The following is a 25,692-nucleotide window of genomic DNA, read 5'->3' on the forward strand; positions in this document are numbered from 1 at the left end:
GTAAGACTGTGCTGTTTAGATTATACTCTGTCTAATGTTTCATCTCATGAGTTCCCATTTTCAGTATTTAACACATAGTATATGCTCAGATTGCTTTTGTATAAAGCAATATAAAGTACCCCAATCCAAGTAACTACTGTATACAAATCAATCTCTCTCTCTCTCTCCGCCCCTCCCTCCCTCTCTCTCTCTCCCTCTCTCTTTCATCTATCTAATCTACACACACACACACACACACACACACTCTATAGGGATATATAGGAATAATCCTATATTTCTATATCACTCACTTAACTTCAAAGTTTGAAATGCAATCGTACTTATAAAGCCCAGTATTTTCTCTTTCTTTTAAATCTCATAATGCAGTTGACTTAACTAAGAAGTAACAGTAAAGCAGGAGAAAAGCACAGAAGGAAGCCTGCACGTTGTTTTAACTGTCAAGACATTTTCTGTTTCCTTTACTGATTTTGCCATGCTTTAAATGAGAAGAGCTTAAATCTTCATTAGTATGATTACTTTGCTCCATAACGTCATCCACAATATGGCATAATTACTCTTCAGTGTATGCTTGCTTTATCAGTTCCTCCATCCCTGAGCTTCTCTGCAATTTCCATCAGCCCATGCTCCAGTGTTATTTTAGCTTCAGTGCAATTCAACTTTATATCAATTTCTAATTACACTAGTAAAGTATTCCCCTAACAAGTGGCAGCAGCAAAAACCTCTAGTGAGGTTGCTGTAGTATTTAGACTAAAACAAAATAACAAGTTCAGAAAAAGAAAGTTAGGAATGGGGAACATTTCTCGGGAGGAAGGGGCTATGCACTGCTAACAACTGTTAAAGCAAAATTAGAAGATTTGCTGCAATGAACTATCTCAAGAATTTGGAAAGAAGCTGACAGGTTTATTAAGATTTGCAAATGTAGAGATCCTCAAATGCTTTTTGTTTTCATTCCGTAAAGGAAACATAGTTTTGTAATGTTCTGCTACACCTTAAAGGAATTAAAATCTCAGTAATGGGGATCTTGTGCTTTCACTTTTTCCTTTACTTTCTCTCGGATTTTGGAGCCTTTCATTTGTTTCAATAGGTGATTTTACTTTTGAAAGTGCTGAAAATCCATTTGCAGAAAGATAACATTGAAAGAAAAGAGAGCAACATTCTGAATGCATTTTCATTTAAAAGTCATGGTTCACATTTTCCAGGAAACACCAATGTTCTCCCTAACATAAGAAATGTTGATCTATCATAAATATGTCTGTTATGACACCTGAGCAGATCTTTTATTAGCGATATTTATAGTAGAGTTTATAGTAGATGTGGAAAAACAATGTTTTGAGATTAAGACAATGCATCTGGCGATTACATTCAGATATCAAAGCTTTTGGGTTCAATTATCATTAAGAATTATTTCAAGTGACTTTAATTTGAGAACCAAATTAAAAATTATCCTGTATCACCTAATTAAATTCAATCTACTAGATCAATTATCAAATAGACTTTCAGATATTCATGGTATGTCCTAAAATATCTGGAATTTTCCCAGTTTAGAAATATTCCAATAAAGTTTTACGCTTTCACTAGCATTTTTACAAGCTGTCGATCAGAATTATATATGCACTATACCCTTTTTTTCAGTAACTACATTTTCCAGGTTTTGCAATGTAAGCAACAATCAAACAATCATTGAAGTAAATTGGTTTGTTTATAAAATTTTTAGACAAATATAAATCTTGTAAGATGATGCTTTTATTCAAAATAGTGCTATGCTTAGCGCTATTGCTTAGCACATTGTAAGCCGCCCTGAGTCTCCGGAGAAGGGCGGCATATAAATCAAATAAATAAATAAATAAAAAATAGGGTGGGCAACGAACCTGTTAGCCTTATACAGTAGAAATAGCAGCATTCTAGCCAGTCTTGGCTAGTCTCTAAACAAACAAATAAAGGAGAATATTTGTAGCTCAGAGTTGGCATGAGGGGTCCTTGGTACTCCCTGAGCTTGCTTGTTTTCTTACAGACATTTCATTACTAGTGCTAGTCCTAGCACTGATGATGTTACCTAGTTTGAGTAATGAAATGTCTGCAAGAAAACAAGCAAGCTCAGAGAGCACCAAGGACCCCTCAAACAAACAAAGTGCTGGAGATCTTCCATCTATGAACCAACATATCTCACCTCAAATGCTAGGACTATTAGCATGGGAAATTGAAAACTATTGAAAAAAAAAAAAATCTCCAAAGAACTCAAGGCAAATCACTCCTTTGTCACTATCAAGAAGGTCATATGAGTTCGTCTGTTCACCAAGGGTCAACTTCATCTTTAGAGAAACATTGAGGTTTTTCTGAAGCTATATTTTAGTTTCTGTTGAAATTAGCTTGGTGAACCTAACCTAAGACCAGAGACCAAGTCTTTCTATGGCTTCCATTTTAACCTTTTTCTGTCACCTTCTTCTCCTTTTGTTATAGGGCAGGCTATAGGGCAGTGTTTCTCAACCTTGAAAACTAAAGTGTGGACCTTACCTCCCAGTATTCCCCAGCCAGCCAGAATTTTGAAGTTCACTCATCTTAAAATTGCCAAGTTTGAGAAACACTTCTATGGAGAAAGGATAGATAACTCTTTCAAAGCCTTGTACTACCAAGCCAATGAGCCTTGGTAGTACAGTGGTCTAAAGCACCCTGTTATTAAGAACAGCTGCCTGCAATTACTGCAGGTTCGAATCTCGCCAAGGCTCAAGGTTGACTCAGCCTTCCATCCTTTCTAAGGTAGGTAAATTGAGGACCCAGTTGTGGGGGCAATAAGCTGACTTTGTATAAATATACAAAAGAATGAAGGCTATTGCTTAGCGCATTGTGAGCCACCTTGAGTCTCCGGAGAAGGGCGACATATAAATCAAATTAAAAAGAAAAAGCCTGTCTTGCCAGAGATTTCCAAAATTGGTCTAAGGAATATGTGCAATTATGCAAAATCTCTGGTCAAAAGCCAAAAGCCACATGTCCCAGGAATCTGAAGGAAAGAAAAGAATCATCAGAACATTTTGCAGTACTTAGTTTATGTGAATATTATGATAAGAATAGGTATAATCAACAGTCTCTGTAGCATAAATGGAGAAACAAAGAGAAAAGTAATAACATGAATGAAATTAGCACCTTTTCACTTTATGATTCATGAGTCCTCATATTTGGTACACAATGTGTGTTACATTAAATATGTAAAGAAGAAAATATTTAATTAAACAGTTATTCAAATAAAGATAAAACAAATTAAATACGAAACCTCTCTTATAAGAACAAATAATTCTAACTTTTGAAGTAACTTTATTGTAAATTTGGATTTCCTGTTAAAACGGTAAGAGGAGCAGAGAGTAAAATTATTTAGATAATGAATTGAACAAACTAATTACATCAGTCTTTAACAACTTTAGTTGACTGTCAGTTGAAACCTTAAATTAGGGTTTAATAAAATAAATGAGTGTATTTTTTTTAAAAAAACACTATTGGTATGCTAGTAAATAAAGCCCCCCTCATTTGTGATCTTATTCAGGAGCGGGGAGCAGACCTGGCAGGTATCACGGAGACCTGGTTGGGCCATGAGGGGGGAGTTCCCCTCGTGGAGATGTGCCCATCAGGCTTCCATGCATTTCATCAGCTGAGAGCTCAGGGCAGGGGTGGGGGGGTGGCGGTCATTCTAAGAGAAGGTCTTGATCCGAGGGAGACCACTGTACCTCAGATAGCCGGATGTGAGTCCCTTTTTGTGAAGTGGGGTCATGGGGTGCAGATGGGTCTGTTGATCACGTACCTGGCTCCCTGCCACGTGGCAACGACCCTGCCCGAACTCCTCAATGTTATAGCCAAGGTGGCGGCTGATACCCCCAGACTTGTGGTCATGGGGGATTTCAACCTGCCATCCATCGGTGAAACATCTGAGGTAGCTCGGGAGTTCATGGCTTCCATGACGGCCATGGACCTGACCCAAGTAATTCACGGCCCTACTCATATGGGGACACACACTCTGGACTTAGTTTTTATCTCTGGTCAGTGGTTGAGTGGCCTTGATATAGGGGATGTAGATATTGAACCCTTGTCATGGTCTGACCACTCGCTCCTTCGACTTGACTTTCTGACCGCCGTACCCCGTCGCAGGGAGGCAGAACCGACCAGGTGGTTCCGCCCCAGGCACCTGATGGACCCTGATAGGTTCCAGATGGAGCTTGGGCCATTTCCTGAGACTCTAGCTCATGACTCGGCTGATGACCTGGTGGCTGCCTGGGATAGGGCGGCTGCCGGGGCTTTGGACTGGGTCGTGCCTTTGCGGCCTCTGACCTGGCACCGAACTCACTTAGCTTCTTGGTTTTCCGAGGAGCTGAGGGAGATGAAGCACCGGAAAAGATGCCTAGAGAGCGGTTGGAGGGCCAGTCGTTCCGAGTCTGACTTGACACCGGTAAGGTCTCATATTAAGACCTACCTAGTGGTGATAAAAGCGGCGAAATCTAGCTATTTTGCCGCTCTTATCGCATCATCAGATAACTGCCCAGCCGCCCTGTTTAGGGTGACCCGCTCCCTCCCCCATCTGGAAGCGCGGGAGGACCCCTTGCAGGGCCGAGCTGAGGATTTTGTACAGTATCTGGATGATAAAATAACTCAGATTCGGGAAGACTTGGCCGCAATGGGGCTGTGTATGGTTCTCCTTTTAAGAATCGTATCAGGCTTCCTTTGCTTTTCAGTGATAGTTTTTCTTTATTTCCTTTTTTTCAGATAATACTTAATGATGATTTACTTGTATCAATAGGAGGAACATCCAAGGGATTTCACTTACTTAGCTAAACCTATTCAGTTTGCCATATTTTCCCAGCTACTTTGCTCTGATTTCTGTTTAAGTGAAATGTAACGGCAGTTATACTGATTTTGCTAGACCGATGCAAGATAGTTTTGCTTTGCCTCAGTAAAACACTTCACCAAAGGTGGTGTGATTCACCTTGAGGTGGAGGAGCAAAGCTGTTTGCTGATGAAGTCTTCTGTGCCACCTCCTGGCTGTTTATCAGAAAAGGTTGATGTGGAAGAGAAAATTGCCTTGCAAATCCCCATAAATCAATTCTAGAATTGCAAAGACCAGAAGAGAAGCAGCAGGGCAATAAAGCAAAGTGACAAACCAACATGGCTCATTGTTTTTCCTCTTACAGGTAGTCCTCGCTTAGCAACTGCAGTTATAGGTAATCCTCAATTTACAACAGTTCACTTATAGATCATTCAAAGTTACAACAGCACTGAAAAAGTGTCTTACTACTGTGTTTCACACTTAGAACTATTAAGTTAACAATTAACAATTGTTAATTTAACAATTAAGTGATTTAATTTGCATGCTTGACAACTGGCTCACATTTATGACGGTCGCAGTGTCCTGGGGTCATGTGATCAGCTTCTGCGACCTTCTCACAAGCAAAGTCAATGGGGAAGCCAAATTCACTTAACAACCATGTTACTAATTTAACAACTGCAGTGATTCACTTAACAAATGTGGCAAGAAAAGTCATAAAAAGGAGCAAAATTCATTGAACAAATTTTTGACAGCAGCCTAAATTTTGGGCTCAATTGTGGTCGTACATTGAGGGCTACTTGTATAGAAATGGTCAAAATTGAATAAAGAAATAGAAACAATAAATTAGGATTGGCAACTTGACAGCTAAAGGCCGTGGCTGCTAAGAGGAAAAAAACATATGACCATGACAGGCTTATTGCCTTCAATTAAAGAAATGTGTTCGGTATGCAAAAAAATCCTGCGAGCGCTACTTCCCTCTTTTCTATAAACTCTGTCAAAAGTCAACTGAGAAGTGTGCAAATGGAGATCACGTAATCATGGGTTGGTATAACAGTCGTCAATGCACACTGGTTGTGACATGCCCTAATGGCAGTCATGTGACTATGGGATGCTGTGATGGCTGCAAATGTGAGGATTGGTTGCAATGTTTTGTGCTGTCTTTCACCATTGTGCAACTTTAAATGGTTGTTGAACAAGTCAGCTGGTGAGCCAGGACTTCCTGTACGAGTAAGGGGAACAAATTACCTCATTAGTAGAAGAGAGATGTTATGCTGGAAGCTTTATTGAAATAAAGCACCACTTTGATTTTTGCACAGCCTGGAGATTCCCAATGGTGGAGCTGTTTAGTTTTTCGAATTCAAATCTGAGCTAAGCAAAGCCCGTGAGTTTTTGTGCATTCTCAAGAGCATTCTGCAATATTTTGAATTGTTTTTATCCAGCTGAGCTGGCCTTATTTAACAAACTATTAATTATATCATAGCACTTTATCATCATCTGTAATTGCATAACAGCAATTACAGTCATCCTAAATCATTTTGAAAAATTTCTATAAAATTTGCCCTTTTATTATTCCCTTTTTAAGCTAAGATTCCTAGGCTAAATTCCTTCCTGGTCCAGGGCCAGTTCAGTTTTTTAATTCAATCCTGGGGGGAATCTAGTTCTTAGACATTAATATCAAGTTATATTTAATGATTGGGTTATAGAGAATGTTTACTCGGTCTTCTTATCAATTCACAATTCCCGCTGCCTATCTTTCTTTCATCAAAAACGCTCATTGGAAGGAATAAAGGAATAGAGTCAGGCAAAACAGACATTCAAAGAGTGACAAAGATAGGAAAGAGTGCTTTTGTTAATTCCTATTGTTCTTCTTCTTTATATTGCTTGAAATAGATACATTAGGTCAGATTCCTGTGCTTTTTCTTTTACAATGACTTGCCTATTATACCAATACCAGGGTATTTCCATATAACCCACAGATATCAGGATGAAAAGAATCAGTAAGGGACTGCAGGGTGATTGCTACTGTATTTGCAAAAATGTTTCTTGCAAACTTTTAAAGTTTTTCGTGCAAGTAATTACAAATACCTTTGGGTTTCTCAGTGACTAATAAAGCTAGCATGAAAAGAAGTACTCTCAGCTTCCTAACAATATAACTTCAAAATAACAGATGCCCGGGCAGGTGCTAAATTTTTATGTCAGACATAAAAGATTTTGTGAAATACACACATGTAGTTTAATTAGCTATTTTCATCTTTGTAATCAGTATTCTTCTTTTCTGGTCTTTTCTCCACAAAGCCTCCTATTCTGGGGGCAACTCTACAAAGAGACTTACAGCTGTGCTGTTATCATTGATATCATTATTGTAAATATAATAAAGGCATTTTTAAAAAAAGAGAGGAAAAAGCAACCTCATTCTGAAAAGCACAGCTGTGAGGTCCATATCTCAAATTTTCCTGCCATGCTGATAAATAATACAAACTGTCAATTAAGTGGGAGTCTTTGTAAGAGGCTCACTTTAAAAGAAGATAATGATAAATCATTTGCAAGGGTTAATATTTGAATATTTAGTGCCACCTCTATTTCAGTAGCAATTTGTTTTCTTAAGAAAATAAATATATATTTAGTGCAAGGTTAATTTTTAAGAGTTTTTTTTCCCCTGGAAATGGCAGTAACTGAAAATATAGGTATGGTTACTATAATTTTCATAGGGTGTAATTAGAAATTAGCCATCCAGAGGAAAATGGCAAAAGCATAAAAATGACAAGTAAAAATCTGTATGTATTTAAATTGATTTTCTGACTGTTTTGATAAGGCCAGAACAGTTGCAGATTTTGGAGGGGAAAGCACCATTTTCCTACTGTGTGACTGAAAATGGGGATGCATTCAGGCAGCGGTCACCAACTGGTGCTCCATGGACCACTGGTGGTCCACAAGAAAATTTTGGTGGTCCGCAGAAAAATTATTTGCATTTTTTATATTGCATTAAATGAGGAGTCCTCAAACTACGGCCCCTGGGACAGATACATGCAATGAACGTTTGTGTTGCTGCAGAGAGTCTCCCCCTTCGGGGTCTTTTTGTGTGGGTTGGAGGGGGACAGAAATTCCAACTTATGGTCTGCTTCAGCCTCCTGGTGCAGGGCTTTGGGTGAAGGCTGGAGGAAAGTGCCACTGGTGGCAAAGAGCTGGAGGACATTGTTTCAGTGGGACTTCATCATGGCCTGGAACTGGTTGACCATCTTAGCCTGCTGAGCCTCCAGGTGCTTGTACCTGGCCTTGCACTCCCACAGGTCTTCCCTCTGCTTGGAAAGCCTATGCTCATAGTCCTCAGTGAGGTGCTTCTACTGAGTCTCCTTCTCAGTCAGATCCAATCTGAACTGAGTTGTTTTGCCAACTCTTTCTCATGGTGGCTGCTTACCTCCAACAACTGTTCCTGTTGGGGCCCTAAGGAGCCCGGGAGGGGAGGCGAGGAGTGGAGGGGAGGGGAGGGGAGGGGTGAGTAGAGGCTGCCAAGTTGTCCCTTGACATGAGTGACATTGAGTTGGCCACTCCCACTCAGTCACATGACCACCTAGCCATGCCCACCCACCCACCCAGTCATTAGACAGATCATATTAGTGGTCCGTGGGGTTTAAAATTATGAATTTAGTGGTCCCTGTGGTCCGAAAGGTTGGTGACCCCTGCATTAGGGTTTTAGGGATAACATTCTCTCAGGACATCTAAAGGAAATTGGGAAGTTCCTTGTGCTGCACCCTGGCAGCTTCATGTGCAAAGGCTTCTCTAACCACAGGGACAGAAGTTCATTGGCATCTGTACCTATAACCGTGACTTTCAGTTTCAATATTTGGTGGTGATAGAAGGTTTTGCAGTAGTGAATACATTTCTAAGTTGATCCGGATCAACAGAGGTACCAGTTTATTTAACAGAAATTTTTAAGAAGATAGGAAATCATTGGTTTCGGTTTGTTTGTTTGCCTCTTCCGACTCTGTGATAGGAATCATTCTTATCACACACTTCAAATATTGAAACCAAATATGCTACAATTCCTCATCAGAGTTTTGGTATCTTTTGGTGTATGTATGTATGTGTACATGTAAAAGTGTTTGGGAAGATATGGCTTAAAGAACTGGCAGTGTAAGCAACATGTTAGTTTACACCAACTGTAATTGTCCAAATGGAATTAGGATGAGTTAACTGGTGAATTATGACATGTCACTAGTGTAATGTATAACATCACTATTTTGTGACACTATTCTGTTGGCAAATTAGTTATAACTTTGATAACAATGTTTTATTTTTATGCCACACCTTTCTCCCACATTGTTACTAAAAGTTTCATATTTAATACACTATATAAAATGCTGTGAACTTTATGGATTATATGAGTATTTTAACACCCTACTTTTCCTTTCAAATTTTGCTGAATAAAATTGAAAAAATAAATACTTGAAAAATCCAGTTAAGTAACCATCTTAGTTATAGCCATCAAAATGTCCAAATTACTTTGTTAGCCTGCATGTTCTCCAAAACACTCTATTATATAAAAGCCATGAGGCAGATCAAGAAGCAACAACAATAACAAAAGGAGCTAAAAAAAAAAAAAAACCCTTAAGAAACTAGATCACAAAAGGATTTTTTCACAAAGAAGTTAGGACTGTTCACTATTTATAACAAGATTAAAAAAAAAAAAATGCATACACCATCTCTTTTCCTTTAGATAGTCTGCCAAGATGAAAATAGAATGAAAAAGGAATTAAAGTGTAACATGAAACAAGCAAACCGAAAAGGTTGACTTGTTAACATAAATATATTCTTATAAATAATTGAAAGGATAATGATGTACGTTCATTGCTATTGTATTAGTATAGTGAAGAATAATGATGATGATGATAGCAACTTTAAGCATTGTGAGAGATAAATGTTAAATTGGTAAATAAATTGTACGATCTCAGAAATCCAGGATTTGATGAGCTTATAGGATAGGAATGGATGGTAGAGGACAGGAAGGTCTTGAGGAACGTTGTCTATGGGGTCGCGATGGGTCGGACACGACTTTGCAACTAACAACAACAACAAGGCTAGGAATACAAATGGGTGATATTCGTAAGATTGCCTTACCTTTGTCTTGTCTTGTTTTGTTTTTGATTCAGCAAGAGGTGGGATCTGATTTGCATTGATGTTTAGTTGTACTGACCTATTTCACTTCCATCTCTTATCTTATTGCTATTCAATATTTACCCAATTTGCACTGTGTACATCCAAAAGCATGTGACAGTTTGCCTCTTTCTGCAAGGTAGAAAAAAGATCTGTTGGCATTATATCTGTTCTGCTGTCCAATATTGTCTGATACTTTAAGTTCTTTCTTTCTGAATTTCATCCAAATAACAGATCTGAAAGGAATAGCAGCAATGTTTTGTGTTTTGCTAAAATATTCTTACCCATCAAGATCTTCAAGTTGAGCAGTCTTTTAAAATCATTGGCCTGAAGGCACTCCTCCTTAGTTATACTTACTGTCTAACAGGAGAAATGAAGATTTAACTGTCTGTGTTCTTCAGTGTGTTTTAAATTTATGGGCACTTTCCACCTTTATTGGACATTACACAGATTCTTGCCCAAACAAACAAACAAACAAACAAACAAAAAACCATGTAAAGCCACATGTAGCTTCATCTTAAGAGCCTGAAGCTAGTATCCTTTCTTGGAACAATAAAAAAAAAATCAATTTGTTACATCCTCAAGTTTAATGTTCCACTTTCAGTAGGCAATAGATGAAATACATCAACAAAGGTTTAGATCTGTAACGTCCAACTGTACACAGATATTCAGTGTATTCATTAAAATTGCGAAAAGCCAACTTCGAATTAGGAATTGCGGTGAATTTCATGACTGTTATGTATTCTGGATATCAATCTCGTTTCAAGGACCATCTAGGACAACAGAATCAATTCAGGGGAATTTTTATTACACAGAACAATTATTGATATTAATTTATTATGTATTTAATTATAATTAAAAGATTATTCTTTTAGATTAAATATATTATAGAGTTTTAAGTTACCATACATGGCAGGGAGAGCTCACTTAGAATTAAAACTAGACCACTCAACAATTCACTACGAAAGTTGCTAAAGTTGCCTATACCCAAACAAAAGGTTAGATCAGGGAGGCCAAACCTTTTGGACTTGGTACGTAAAACATTCAGAAAATGCCCAATTTGACTCTGCTGGAAAGTCTCAACCAATTGTGGTGACACACATGTCAGGTTTGATAGCACTGGGTAAGATACAGAAAGTTCTAACACTGCTTTTGAAGAACAAAGCACTTATGGAAAAAATTATCAGTTGTATTGCTTTCCCCCACTGAGATCTCAAGGATTTTGGTAGCTTCTTAGTTTTGACAAATAAATAAACAATTAAATTGTCACTAATTTTGGCCCTGCGCAAGAAACATTTCTCATTATCAATCTGTGTGATTAAGCAAATAGTCTCCTAGGTGTAGATGTCAGGAAATGACTCAAGAATGTTTCTACGCAAATCTTGAGTTCCACCAGAGAGTTGCAGTTCTTCTATTGAAGATGCTGATGCCCTCAAGAAAAATGTTTTCAAATACACCCAGGAATATGCAAACTCTTATCCATCAGGGTTGAGGTAACATGTTTGGTTTTAAGTTTAATTGATCCCAGTGATCAATGGTCACTCTCCACTTTCTCACATTAAGAAAATAAAAATCTAACATTAAGATGCATGTTAGGAAGAAACTTTCCAGGCTGAAGTTCTTTCTGATATTATAATTTTTAATGGGGGAATTTACAAGTAAATTATTAAACAGCTTTTTTAAATGAATAAGAGTTAACATATTTTATTTCCCTCTTTTCCATCTCTCTCCCAAAATCAAAAGAGATACAATCCAGCAATACCTAGGGAAACATATTCATACAAAAGTAGAGTATAGCTGTTTTCACATATAACACAAAATCATGTAATTTGTCTGATTTTGGCTTGGTATATTGTAGGAACTCAACTGTTGTGAGTAGCAAATCATGATTGGAGCTTAGCATGAGCTCAAACCAACACAATTTAATACTTTTGAATAACAGATTGTACAGGTAGTCTTCAATTTACAACTATTTGTTTAATGGTCACATTCAATAGCAATGAAAAAAGTGACATATGACCATTTTTCACACTTACAACTGATCACATGATCAAAATTCAGATGCTTGGCAACTGGCTGATATTTATGATGGTTGCAGTGTCCCGGGCACAACTTTCTGAAAAGCAAAGTCAATGGGGAAGCCAGATTCATTTAACAACCATGTCATTAACTTAACAACGGCAATGATTCACTTAACAAGTGTGGCAAGAAAAGTCATAAAATGGGGCAAGACTCACTTAACAGCTGTATTGATTAGCAACAGAAATTTTGGACTCAATTGTTGTCGTAAGTCGAAGACTACTTGTAGATATCATGACCTGTCTGAATCCAGATTATGGTTGAAGGAATGACTGTAACTCTAAAGTCCCTACAATAAAATTGTACTCAACTACACACATTTTAGTATTATGTATGAATGTATTGTTATGTATTATGTCCATAAGACCTAAAAATTCTGAGCCCCAAAAAATCTTGATCTGATTGCAAAAATGAAAACAGTAGTAGAAAAGCCTCTTTTGGGATGAAATTGGAAAAATCAATCAACTAAGGAAGGCTTAATTTCCTTAGTAGAATAGAAAATATTCTTTAAAATGAATTTTACATTTTAAATATCTTTGGACTCCTGGACACAAAAGGCCTAAACCCGCATTATACTATGCACTCAAAGCAACAAATTGAAATATGTAAGGAGTAAGTTCAGACAATGCTGAGTTGGTTCATCTGCATGGGATGCTTGCAAAATGCCTGTTTTATATTTGGCTTTTCCATGCAAAGAGCCTATGGATATGATTTACGTTATTATTCCCGTCAAGATTTATGCATTTGTGAATTGAGTTCAATACACCTACAGATGCCAAAGGAGGTCATGACTTCATTATATTAACCACAATGCCAAGTATATAGTAAACAAAAGTCCTCCAAGTTAAAAAAAAAAAAAAGGAAGAAAGAAAGGAATTCTTTACACAACAACTTCCCTGAAGGGCTCTTTACTCTCAACTAGCAACCATTTTGGGCAAGAAACATAGCATTGTATTGAGAAACCATATGTGGAAACAAAGAACTCACAAGTGTGCAGTTTATTGCATTACCACCAGGGGTGAAATGCTACCGATTCAGACTAGTTCGCCTGAATTGGTAGTGAAAAAAATGCTACCGGTTCGGGCAAACCCGTATTTCTGACGATCAGCTGTGCTGCACGATTTATATTCACTAGAAAGCAGGAAATCTTCCTTTCTAGCAAATCTAAATCACACGGCACAGCTTTCCCCCCACCCTTACTTTTCTACTTACCTTTGCCGGCTCAGAAAAGGCTTCTAATCCTCCTTTTTCAGTGCTTCACGGTAGCGCCTGCGGTGCGCCTGCATGCAAAGTGTGCGTTTGGCATGCACCGTGCATGCACACGAAGCAAACCGGTAGCAAAGCGAACCGGTCCCGTAGCAGACTTCAGAGCATTTCACCTCTGATTACCACTATTGTGCATCATTGCCATTCTTTATATTATGAATTTGTGAAGTTATTTGTCTGTCATATAGCTGGTGGTGAAGGAGGGTCATACTGAATCTATATAAGGTCTGGGTTCTGGTCTGTTTAATCCTAGTCAAAGAGTCCATCAAAGTCATTTCCTATTTCAGGGAAAATTAGAATACGTCCTCCAAAATGACCAATCACCTTTCAATAATTTAGCTGCATTCTTCTGCTATGACTGTTCTATTGTATCTGTGGTCTTTCCATGAACTATTTAATTTTTGCTGCATAGAAAAAAATGCATAAAGCAACTCTGATTTTCCTTTTATCTTACAAGTGTAAGGATGCAAATAAGAGGTGTTGAGGGAAAGAGTGTTAAATATAAAATAAATATCTCCTCATTTACAAAAACCCTATTTTGATGTAATGATGAAGCATGCTAAACTAAGAATGTCTCCAGAAATTTCTTTATCTTCTTGTGTGTCAGGTTTTGAAGTTGAGATGCAATGTTTTAACTGTTGATTACTGAGCAATCACACATAACTCTAAACTGTAAACTATGGTTTAAAAGTCACAATGCCTTCATTCACACACACACAAAAACAAGCTACCACAATACAAAGCAATCTGACAACTCACTCTCTTGACCCTTGTAAATAAAATTATATACAAAACTGTTGAATATTTAAGAGCCAGTCAAGGATAACTGTCATATACAGTAGCATAAGAAATAATATTATACGGGGTTCCCGTTCTTTAAATAGGATCCCTTTATGCAATAAAGGTTGTATTTTTTAAAAAATAATATTTCACTTTTTAAAAATATTACACATAAAATTATATCTTGAAGGTCAAACTTTAATTTAACTACATGATTCATTTCCTTTTAGATTTATGTAAAGCAAAAGAAGCTACTACTAGTTTTCAGGCTTAAAACAATACATACAAAGTCCAAATTTCCATGGCAAAATTATGTTTTATATTGTTCTATTTTATTCTTGATTTTATATTGTCCTATATATTCATGCACTTTATGATTTTAACCTTTACTTCATGAAAAACAGCCAGTAAATAAATGAACTCTGGACTTTAATAAGACAACTAATAGACAATAGCAAAGACTTAGCATTTTTGTGTCTCTAAATGGTTGTCTTGTTTGGTTTAATATATTATCACTTTTTTTTTTCAATATTTTTTGTTGCTGAATATGTTTATATGCAAGTAGTCAACTGTGATGCTTTTGATGGAGTTATTTCATAGAGACAGTTCTTTGGATCCAATCTAAAAGTGCTGATTTCTTAAAGCTAAAATAAAATGTTTTCTTCAAAATGTGGTTTTATTTTTTTTCAGGATTGCTAGACACATTTACCTCCATAGTTTTTACTGAATGCAAAGTAACTTTCACTTTCCCGTATAGCCAACAATTGTGGGCCACATTTTGTATTGATATCTATAATTCATGTTACACCTCTTCAATATGAATTACCAGTTTCATTAATCTCATATTGGAGGTTTAGCAATATGAACAGAAAAGTAACATTTTTGGTGTATTCCAAACTTCTTGCTCGTAATTTTTATGTTTGATTTGTTCACTAAGATATTCTCCAAATAAACATTTTGTTCATAAAGATAGGTTTTGTATAGCATATTGTCAACATATTTCAGTTCATTTAATGACCTGCTTTAATATAATGTGAAATTATTTTAACAATAGACACAAAGTTAGATTGTTTGTGGATTAAAGTCTCATTTTGAGAACTAGAAAATTCAAAATTTGGCTGAGTGTGGGTACATTTTCCAGAATGCGCTTGTATAAATGAGATGCTTTCTTTATCACTTAAATATATAATTAAAGGTACAATAAATGGGGTCAGGATTGTCCAGAATAATGCATAGATATTGAGAATATAGTATTGAATGCTATCTCTGTTCACACTGAATATGCATTGCTTTCTAAACTTTGCTTTATCAAAATAATCAAATGAAATTGGTAGTTGCTTTACAATTTTCAAGTGACCACTTTTTTTTTTTTTTTTTTTTTTTTGTAGGTTGACTGGCATGAATCTGCCTTCACCTGTTATCAGCAGTAAAAATTGGTTACGGCTCCATTTCACTTCTGACAGTAATCACAGACGGAAAGGATTTAACGCTCAGTTCCAAGGTAAGAATTACATAGGACTCTATCAGTAGAAAGAATCTGTTTTTCTAAATCCGATAGAATAAATGTTGAGACTGAAATGCTCTCCTTTGTACTTATGCACCTGGGAAATAAACAGATCCTTGCAAAAATGGATCGACAACCATTCTCACTCCAAAAGTGGAATCCAGAGATTGAGATTTGTTTAAGACCCTTGGGATTTCTGCAGTATTTCTTTTAAAAATTAATCCCCGTGACAAAACCATTATATCCTTTTTTTTTTTTTTTTTGGCTTTTTTGTGCAAAGCTTGCAAACCTCTTGCCAAATCATAGAGGTACAAGGCAGAAATTGTTAGAACAAAAAGTCTCTTCAGATGAAGCATTATTTCTTATTTTCCAAAACTCCTCATTATTCTTGACAGCAAAAATAATGTTTGTTTCTATTTTTTTCCTCTATGTAAGAAAGAATTGGTAATCTGAACTTAGTCAATAGTACAACGACTTGGTGTTTTTGATTTCTTTATTCCATTTGTCTCCGCTGAAACACAAAATAAACTTCCCAAAATGTAGCGTATTTTGGAAAGAACGTTTACAAAGACTGGTGTAAAATGACAACTTCCATACCATTTATGTGGAAGATTTTCAAATGCATGTGGATGATGGCACAACAGCGGATCAAGCAAAGTGTTAAACTAGAAATATAGACCTTGTATAAATTGATTTCAGTGTGGTTCGAGAAAGGAATTAGATAATTTCCCTGAATTACTTGGTATTTCAAACCACTATTCTAAAGATTTTTTATTTTTTTTTAAATGTGGAAAAGCCAGTAGTTGGCATCAAAATAACTGATTTGGAGGGTTGAGGACTGACAATGAGGAAGCTGGAAAGATGTTGAAATGTGAAGATGGCCTGAATAAGAGGATTTAGGACAACCAATTCTTTGGATTAAAAAAAAAAAAGACTTACACATGCTACATGTGTAACCTGGTCATTACATATTTTATATAATGACCAGGTTTATGCATCTTACTAAAACCATAGCTTAAGCAAGATTTATTGAATAGACTGCAGTCGGATGGTTTTATACACAATAATGTCATAAACCATGGTTGACAATATATAAGATCTGAATAATGGACCAATCTAAAAGGAACGTGCCACATAGCATGATGCAGAAACCAAACCAAACCACATACAGGTAGTCCTCAATTTACAACCACAACTGAGCTCAAAATTTCTGTTGCTAAATGAGGCAGTTCTTAAGTCAGTTTTGCCCCATTTTATGTCCTTTCTTTCCACAATTGTTAAGCGAATCACTGCAGTTGTTAACTTAGTAACATGGTTGTTAAGAGAATCTGGTTTCCCCATTGACTTTGCTTGTCAGAAGGTTGCAAAAGGTAATTGCATGACCTGGGACACTGCAACCGTCATAAATATGAGACAGTTGCCAAGCGTCTGAATTTTGGTTGTGTGACCATGCAATTGCTGCAATGGATATAAGTATGAAAAACGTTCATGTCATTTTTTTTTACTTCAAACAGTCACTAAATGAATGGTTGTAAGTTGAGGACTACCTGTAATTATAGTAACTTTTTGTTATATCGGGGAATATGAGTTCAGTGCTTTTACTCTTCATATAGATCTATAATATATAAGCAGAAGTTTGATGGATTTTTCCCAACTGAGAAATTTATTTCTCAGAATCAACTTTTGTGATTACTGTAATTTAGTGAGAAAATTAGAAAGAAAGCAAATGCTTCCATAGGTAATTTCAAAATGTCTATAATTCTGACTTTTTTAAAAATCAACTTTTTTAAACAGAAGATTCCAGTTTTGTTTACATTTGGAAATAGCTTCTGGACTTTATGCTCGAAACAGAAGAAAAAAAAATGAAACTTTGACTGTAGGTTTTGAGGATTGGATTAATCTTGTAGCTGTAAAAATGGCTTGTAGTTACTAGAAAGGCAAAGCAAAAAATTGAGATTATAACTATACTTAATATGTTATCGCACTGAAGAGTTGGAAGTCACTGCTTTTATTTTCCTTTTCTTTTTGTCTTGCACTCTCTTTTCTGTTTTTTCTGATTGTTACTTTCATATGTATTCTATACTATAAATAAACTCTAACTTTAAAAAAAAAAAAAAACCCAAAATGTCTATAGTTTCAAAAATATCTAAATACATAAATAGCTTTTAATGTATAGTGCCTTGTAATGGAAGTTTTTAATCAGTGGTGTCATCAAAGTAAATAACCAAAACCTGTGAGGAGCAATTGTGAGCAGAGCACAAACTCTGCTGGATCTAATCTCTTTAGGAAAAGCTGTTTGCAGCCCTAAAATTCTTAACATAACCATCCACTTCAGTGCATTGCACTGTGATAATACTAGGACTTCATTGTATTGAAAAAAAATTTTTTTTGATTGAACCCTAATTTGATTGCTTTCAAAATAAGTAAAGCCTCCCCCTGTTTAATATAATAATAATAATAATAATAATAATAATAATAATAATAATAATAATAATAATAACAACAACAACAACCTGCCCTTTTTCTTTCTGAAATCGCAACTTAAATGCAGGAAAAAAAGAACTTTTTTTAAAACCACTGTTGTGTTTTATTGAAAGTTAAAAACACACTTTCTTCCAAAACTTTTGATGCATGTTTTTTTTTCTTTGTCTGAAATTTAAATACCTCCACATGTTTTTTACCATTTAACATTTTACCGTTTGCCCACCATAAGCCTATGTAAACAAGGATTACAAACTCTAGCTGACCAAATTATGGAGGCTGAAGCCAAATACCCCAATTCACTGGCCATTATTTTGGGAGATTTAAACAAGACAAACTTAAGGAAAGAGCTACCGAAATACTTTCAGCATGTCAATTGTCCCACTAGAGGCAAGAATACTTTAGACCATTGCTACACAACACTAAAAGATGCTTATTGGTCTTTACCACGAGCAGCTGTAGGACACTCTGATCATTGCATGATTCACCTTGTACCTGCTTACAGGCAAAGACTTAAAACCACAAAACCAACAATTAAATCAGTGGACTGAGGAGCCAAAGTTAAAGCTACAGGCTTGCTTTGACTGCACTGATTGGAATATTTTTGAAGAGACCTCTGCAGACCTGGATGAACTCACAGATGCTTTAACATCATACTGTATGTCAGCTTCTGTGAAGACCTATGTGTATTGACCAGGAACTTGCGAATATACAGTTAACAACAAACCTTGGTTCACAGCTAAACGTAAGCAGCTATGTCGCTCCAAAGAGGAAACCTACAGAAAAGGTGATAAAATGCTGTACAATCAGGCCAGAAATGTATTAACAAGGGAGATCAGAGCAGCAAAAAGAAGTTACTCTGAAAAGCTAAAGAATCAGTTCTCAACAAATGAACCAGCAAACATGTGGAAAACTCTTAAAAATATCACTGGCTACAGCAAACCTCCTTCCCAGGCTGAAGGAAATCAACAACTGGCAGATGACCTGAACATGTTTTATTGCAGGTTTGAAAGGAAACTACAGCCACCTATATCTACAACCCGCATCTCAGACACACCAACAACAGCCAAGCCTCCTACCGCTGACCCCATCCCATTGGGCTCACAACCCCTAATGATCACAGAAAAGGAAGTGCAAGACCTATTTCACAGACAAAAGCCAGGAAAAGCTCCAGGCCCAGACAAGATAATTCCTTCTTGCTTAAAAGTCTGTGCTGACCAATTGGCCCCCGTCTTCACCCATATCTTCAATAAACCGCTAGAAATATGCTATGTTCCTTCTTGCTGCAAATGCTCTACTATCATCCCAGTGCCGAAGAAGCTCACCATCAACGAACTGAATGACTACAGACCAGTTGCTCTAACATCTGTAGTCATGAAAACCTTTGAAAGGCTAATGCTGTCCCACTTGAAAATCATCATGGATCCACTTTTAGACCCCTTGCAATTTGCATACCAAGTAAATAGATCAACAGATGATGCTTTTAATATGGCTCTGCACTACATCCTACAACATCTTGAATCTCCAAAGACCTACACAAGGGTCCTCTTTGTAGACTTTAGTTCAGCATTCAATACCATCGTTCCAGACACTCTTCTAACTAAGCTAAACCAGCTACAGGTACCTGAACACACTTGTAAGTGGATCATAAGCTTCCTAACAAACAGGAAGCAGCAGGTGAAGCTAAGCAGAATCACATCAGATACCTGTACAATTAGCACAGGGGCCTCCAAGGCTTTGTGCTCTCCCCACTTCTCTCTGTTTACCAATAGCTGTATCTCTAACAATCCATCTGTTAAACTACTGAGGTTCGCAGATGACACAACAGTGATGGGTCTCATTCGAGACAATGATGAATCCGCATACAGATGGGAGTATGTTGAACAACTAGCCTCATGGTGCAACCGGAACAATCTGGAACTGAACACACTCAAAACCGTAGAAATGGTGGTAGACTTTAGGAGAAACCCTTTCATACTTCCATCTCTCACAATACTAGACAACACAGTATCAACAGTAGAGACCTTCAAATTTCTAGGTTCTACCATATCGCAAGATCTAAAATGGACAGCTAACATCAAAAACATCATCAAAAAAGCACAACAAAGAATGTTCTTTCTGCGCCAACTCAGAAAGCTCAAACTGCCCAAGAAGCTGCTGATACAGTTCTACAGAGGAATTATTGAGTCTGTCATCTGCACCTCTATAACTGTCTGGTTTGGTTCTGCAACCCAACAAAACAGACACAGACTTCAGAGGATAATTAGAACTGCAGAAAAAACAATTGCTACCAACCTGCCTTCCATTGAGGACCTGTATACTGCACGAGTCAAAAAGAGGGCTGTGAAAATATTTACAGACCCCTCACATCCTGGACATAAATTGTTTCAACTCCTATCCTCAAAATGACGCTATAGAGCACTGCACACCAGAACAACTAGACACAAGGACAGTTTTTTCCCGAACGCCATCACTCTGCTAAACAAATAATTCCCTCAACGCTGTCAAACTATTTACTAAGTCTGCACTACTATTAATCTTCTCATCGTTCCCACCACCCATCTACAGCTTATGACTGTATGACTGTAACTTTGTTACTTGTATCCTTACGCTTTATATTGATATTGTTTCCTGATTGCTTATTTGTACCCTATGACTATCATTAAGTGTTGTACCTTATGATTCTTGATGAACGTATCTTTTCTTTTATGTACACTGAGAGTGTATGCACCAAGAAAAATTCCTTGTGTGTCCAATCACACTTGCCAATAAAAATTTCTATTCTATTCTATTCTATTCTATTCTATTCTATTCTATTCTATTCTATTCTATTCTATTCTATTTTATTCTATTCTATTCTATTCTATTCTACTACTCTGCTCTACTCTACTCTACTCTACTCTACTCTACTCTACTCTACTCTACTCTACTCTACTCTATTCTATTCTAAACTGGAAATTCACACAAAACCCTTCTAACAAGCAATGATAAAAAATGAACATAAGTGAGCAAAGGTGGTTTTTTTTAAAAAAAAAGAATGAAATTTAGTTTAAAAAAATTAAAACCTTTAAATCCCTGTGTGCATAAGGTTTAATTATAGGTCTGCAGCTGGGCAGAGATAATTCAGATGTTGCAATAGTGAAGTGACCAGTGGGTCAATTCCTGTCACAACTGATCAACATTCATTTGATACAAACAAAACAAAACAAAACAAAAACCCTTACACTTTCAGGAAAAAGCTAGGAAGCAAAATAATATTTTAAAATTCAATGTGAGAAGATCAACATCTTCCTATAGCTGATCAGACTAACTGTTTGACTTTTCTTCTTTAAAGTAACAGGCAATTCAGCCTCATCACTGAAAGTGGATTAGTGTCATCCTCAACATATGAAGGTTGTCATTTCAATACAAGTGTTTTCTCTGAGCCTTAATTTATCCAGCTTGCCGTAAAAATATGTATGTTGATCTAAAGGGCCTGGGGTCTGGAAAATCTACAGCAGAAGCATTTTAATGAGTAATTTCAATGAACCCATCAGCTTCTTCTTGGTCACATGCATAAGCCATTAGACAATGATGAAGGGTTTTTATCATACTGTCTCTCAGAATCACTGCCATGTTAATATTTTAAGGCTTTGAAGTTTCTAAAATAATGCAAAATAAAATAAAATTGAGATTCTGGGTTTATTAAAATTAAGTATATTTTCTGAATATAATTATAATTATAATATTAAGTATATATTTCTGAAGTATATTTTTCTTGATCTTCAGACTTAATGCAAAACCTACTATAATAAGGCAGGACCAGGTAGTCCTCAACTTACAACCATTTGTTTAGTAACATTTGGAGTTACAACAGCACTGAACAAAGTGACTTATGACGAATCCTGCATGCATTGTCATGTGATCAAAATTCAGGTGCTTGTCAACTGTTGTATATTTATGATAGTTTCACTGTCCTGACATCATGTGCTCACCATTTGTAATCTTCCCAACCGGCATCTCTGAAAAGCAAAGTCAAAGAGGGAAGCCAGATTCAGTTGACAATCACACGATTCACTTGATATCTGCAGTGATTCGCTTAACAATTGTGGCAAAATGTTTGGAAAAAGGGACACAATTCACTTAACAACTGTCTTGCTTAGCAAAGGAAATTTTGGGCTCAATTGTGGTTGGGGATTACCTATATAACTCCATGATTGCATGGCTCAGAAGTGTGGGATCATTACTTGTAGGCTTAGGAGTCACTTTTCAATTGTTGGAAGTAAAATCTTGTTCGGTTCCAAGCCAGGAGAAAGAGGCTGAAAATAAAATGGAGGCAGGCCGCATGGAAAGAAAGTCTCCATTTATTTGGATTCCAGAAACTTTAGGAACAGCAGAATGTTTCTGGGGTGGCTGATGAATTGGCTGGGTGAGTGGATTTTTACAGAGTTATGGTGTTTTGAGATTGAGATGCTCCAGGGGGTTGTGCAATGTAGTGAGCCTTGTGTCTTTTGCTATTCTAATGGTGGTGGATAAATCCTGTTATGTCCTAAAGGTCCTGTCCTGTCCTTAGAATTTGAGTGGGGGAATGTAGATTTTCGGAGTCTTGTTTTTCTTCTTTTTAATCCCATCCAGCCTTCTGTGGAAGCTTGTGGCTGTAGGTATTTGGTTTATGAATAGATTGGTCCAGTCTTTCTGAAGCCAGTGCCCCTTTTCTTAAGTAACAGAACTTAACTCTTGTAGATTATCTTCTGGGCATGTCTAGAACAGCTGCTGTGGACCTGCCTAGACTTAATTGGCCATGCCTTACAAGACACTCTTTGCACAAGTCTGCCATTGTTGTGAAGGTGTCTTCAGTTGCAGCTTCATTTTTAAACTTGTTTGCTTGAGAGTTGGGGGTAGTTTTGTGTGTTTGTGTATGTGAAGGGAGGGTAGTTAAATTGGCAAAACTGCAAAGACATGAATTTGACTTTTGGAAAAAGGGGCTGAAACTTTCCAAATGTTGCTATCTCCCGCTTCTTCCCCACCTATATTTAAGATACTGATTTTAAAAACTCAGAGAAAGTCAACCTTAATTAGTGCTTCATGTATTTCAAATGTAGTCAAAACAGAACGTTTCCCTGCCCCAAAAAATATATATTCATTTTTAATCCAGTCCAGTCCCAGATACAAACAAGTAAGAGTGTTCTATTAATCATTAACTTTAGGCCTGACAAGAAGCCTTTCCTGAGGAAATAATCTAATAACATATTATGTCCAGTAGGGTTTGTGATTTAGTGACATCTGTAATACATATATTTTTAATTGTCAAATGCCCAGAGTCATTTTTTTAAAAAAATTAGATTTATATGTGCCCTTCTCCGGAGATTCAGGGCGGCTTACAGTGCGTTAAGCAATAGCCTTCATACTTTTGTATATTTTATACAAAGTCAGCTTATTGCCCCCACAAACTGGGTCCTCAATTTACCTACCTTAGAAAGGATGGAAGGCTGAGTCAACCTTGAGCCTGGGGAGATTCGAACCTGCAGTAATTGCAGGCAGCTGAATGTTAATAACAAGCTTTTAGTCTGTTGAGCTATCCAGGCTCCTGGATAGCTCAACATTAAGATGGGCAGCTATAGAAATTGAATAAATAAATAAATCTGCACTACATGAGTTTTGATTATTTCCTTTGATGACATCACTGATTACCATTCATTAGATTTTTATCCTATTTTTTTTTCATTTTTAGTTTACAGTGTAACCATACCCAATCTTCCCTCTGATTTGCCTTTCAACAACAACCCTGTGGGGTGGGGTGGACTGAGAGAGAGTGACTGGCCCAAAGTCACCCAATTGGCCTTCATGGCTAAAGCAGGACTGGAACTCACAATCTCCTGGTTTCTAGCTGAGCACCATAGCCATTACACCAAACTAGCTCTTTTTCCAGGATTTATAGATTATAAAATTATACCGAACTGACTCCCTTATAATGTGATAGATTATAAATCTTATTTATTTATTTATAGATTATACATGAGTATACAGTACACTAAAGTACTTTCACATCACTGTAAAAAAATTGACATTTATCTCCCAGGGAGCAGACCTAAGGCGGATCCATTAAAATGGCTAAGATTAAAATGATGATTGAAGGAAATAGAACATTTCCAATTAATTTTTATGGGCATCTTAATGAATTTTTACATATTGAAGTAGCACCTCTGACTGATAGTCCTGTTGATTATCTGTAATAACACAATCACTTTGTGTAAGTCATTAGTCTGAAGTGTTTAGTGAACTCTATGGACTGTTGGTTTCCTTGAAGTCACATGGTTAAAATTATCTGAAACCACATGGAGGGTTTCTTCATAAAGCTTGCTCTTGCTAGAGATTCAGATTTTATGAGATGACAAATATCTAAAATGGAAGGCATGACATGTTTAGAAGTACTGAAAAACAGAGGTGAACCAAGTCACTGAAATGGCATAATTAAACAATCCCCCATCTAGGAGATATATTGATAACCCTTTCCTTTTTTGTTACGGATTAGCACATAGGCCATACCAAAATACAAAATAAAATATTCAGAATAAAACATAAAACATGCCACAATAGAACTACATGTAAAAGTGAAGTACAAGAAACAAATTAAATAAAAAGGGATAAACAAGGAATACAATGTCACCCCTACAATTTACCCCAGTGAGTCCCAAATGTGTAGATCTCAGCCAGACTGTTTTATTGAAATAAAGGACTGTGTTGTCTGTGATTTTTGGGTTTCGGCCAGTGGTGGGTTGCTCCCGATTCTGTCCAGTTCTTTAGAACTGGTAGTAAAAGCGGTGGAAGGCTCCGCCCACCCGCCCAGACGTCATAATTGATGATCTGCGCATGCACAGAAGCTTCTGCGTGCACATTCCCATTGTGAACCGGTAGTAAAGGTAAGTAGAACCCACCACTGGTTTTGACTGCACATGAATATGTAGTTCTAATACAGGGAGAGCTTCTTCACTGGAGACAAACACCTTGTGTATCTAATTACAGTTGGCCAACTAAAGTTTTCAATTCAATATGAGGGTCCCAATAGTTTGTTCATCTAATGCATGATCCAAGATACTGGTCTCTCTCATATTGATAACCCATTTGCCTTATGTCCTTTTTTAAAAAAATCCTACATTTCAGACAATAATTATTTCCTAGAATGACGCACAGCAATTAAAATGTCAGAAGATAAAAATGAAAAATTTTTTTTAAAAAAAACATAAAACTTAAAAGTGTGGGGAGAACAAAAGGAAGGGGAGACTTCTCTAAGGCCAGAATGCAGTGGTCATCTATAAGCTACCCTTTGGCAGCTCCAGCTTGGCTACCATCCCTTGGTGACATGCTTGTGGAATAGCAATTGGTGTTTCCTGATGGATGAAGCCAGAATGCATTCCTCTTGGCTCTCTAACTTAGAGCAACTTGTCAATAACGCAGCATCTTGGAAGGACAGAGCTGTTTCTTTTCCGGATAGTGTCAGGGCAAGGTTGGTCTTGCTGTTGCCGTGACATTTTCCTTGGGAGGCCATAAGTCAGTGGGGATGCAATCATATGTCATAGTCAGAGAGACCAAAGCAAAACAAAATATAAATATTGATGTTGTGCAGCATTTTCAATTCGGACTCCAATAA

General features: G+C 36.8%; 1 protein-coding gene across 1 annotated transcript in view; it reads left to right on the plus strand.

Moving 5' to 3' along the window:
- Positions 1-25,692, plus strand: part of CSMD1 (CUB and Sushi multiple domains 1) — a 1,157,523-nt gene that overhangs the window by 786,035 nt on the left and 345,796 nt on the right. The window contains exon 6 of the mRNA XM_070954938.1: positions 15,469-15,581. Coding sequence (XP_070811039.1) covers positions 15,469-15,581 — 113 coding nt within the window. The remainder of the gene's footprint in view (positions 1-15,468; positions 15,582-25,692) is intronic.

The sequence above is a fragment of the Pituophis catenifer genome, unplaced genomic scaffold (genome assembly GCF_029215685.1).
Source record: "Pituophis catenifer annectens isolate HBS135680 unplaced genomic scaffold, rPitCat1.0.hap2 SCAF_1, whole genome shotgun sequence".
In the NCBI taxonomy this organism is placed as follows: Eukaryota; Metazoa; Chordata; class Lepidosauria; order Squamata; family Colubridae; genus Pituophis; species Pituophis catenifer.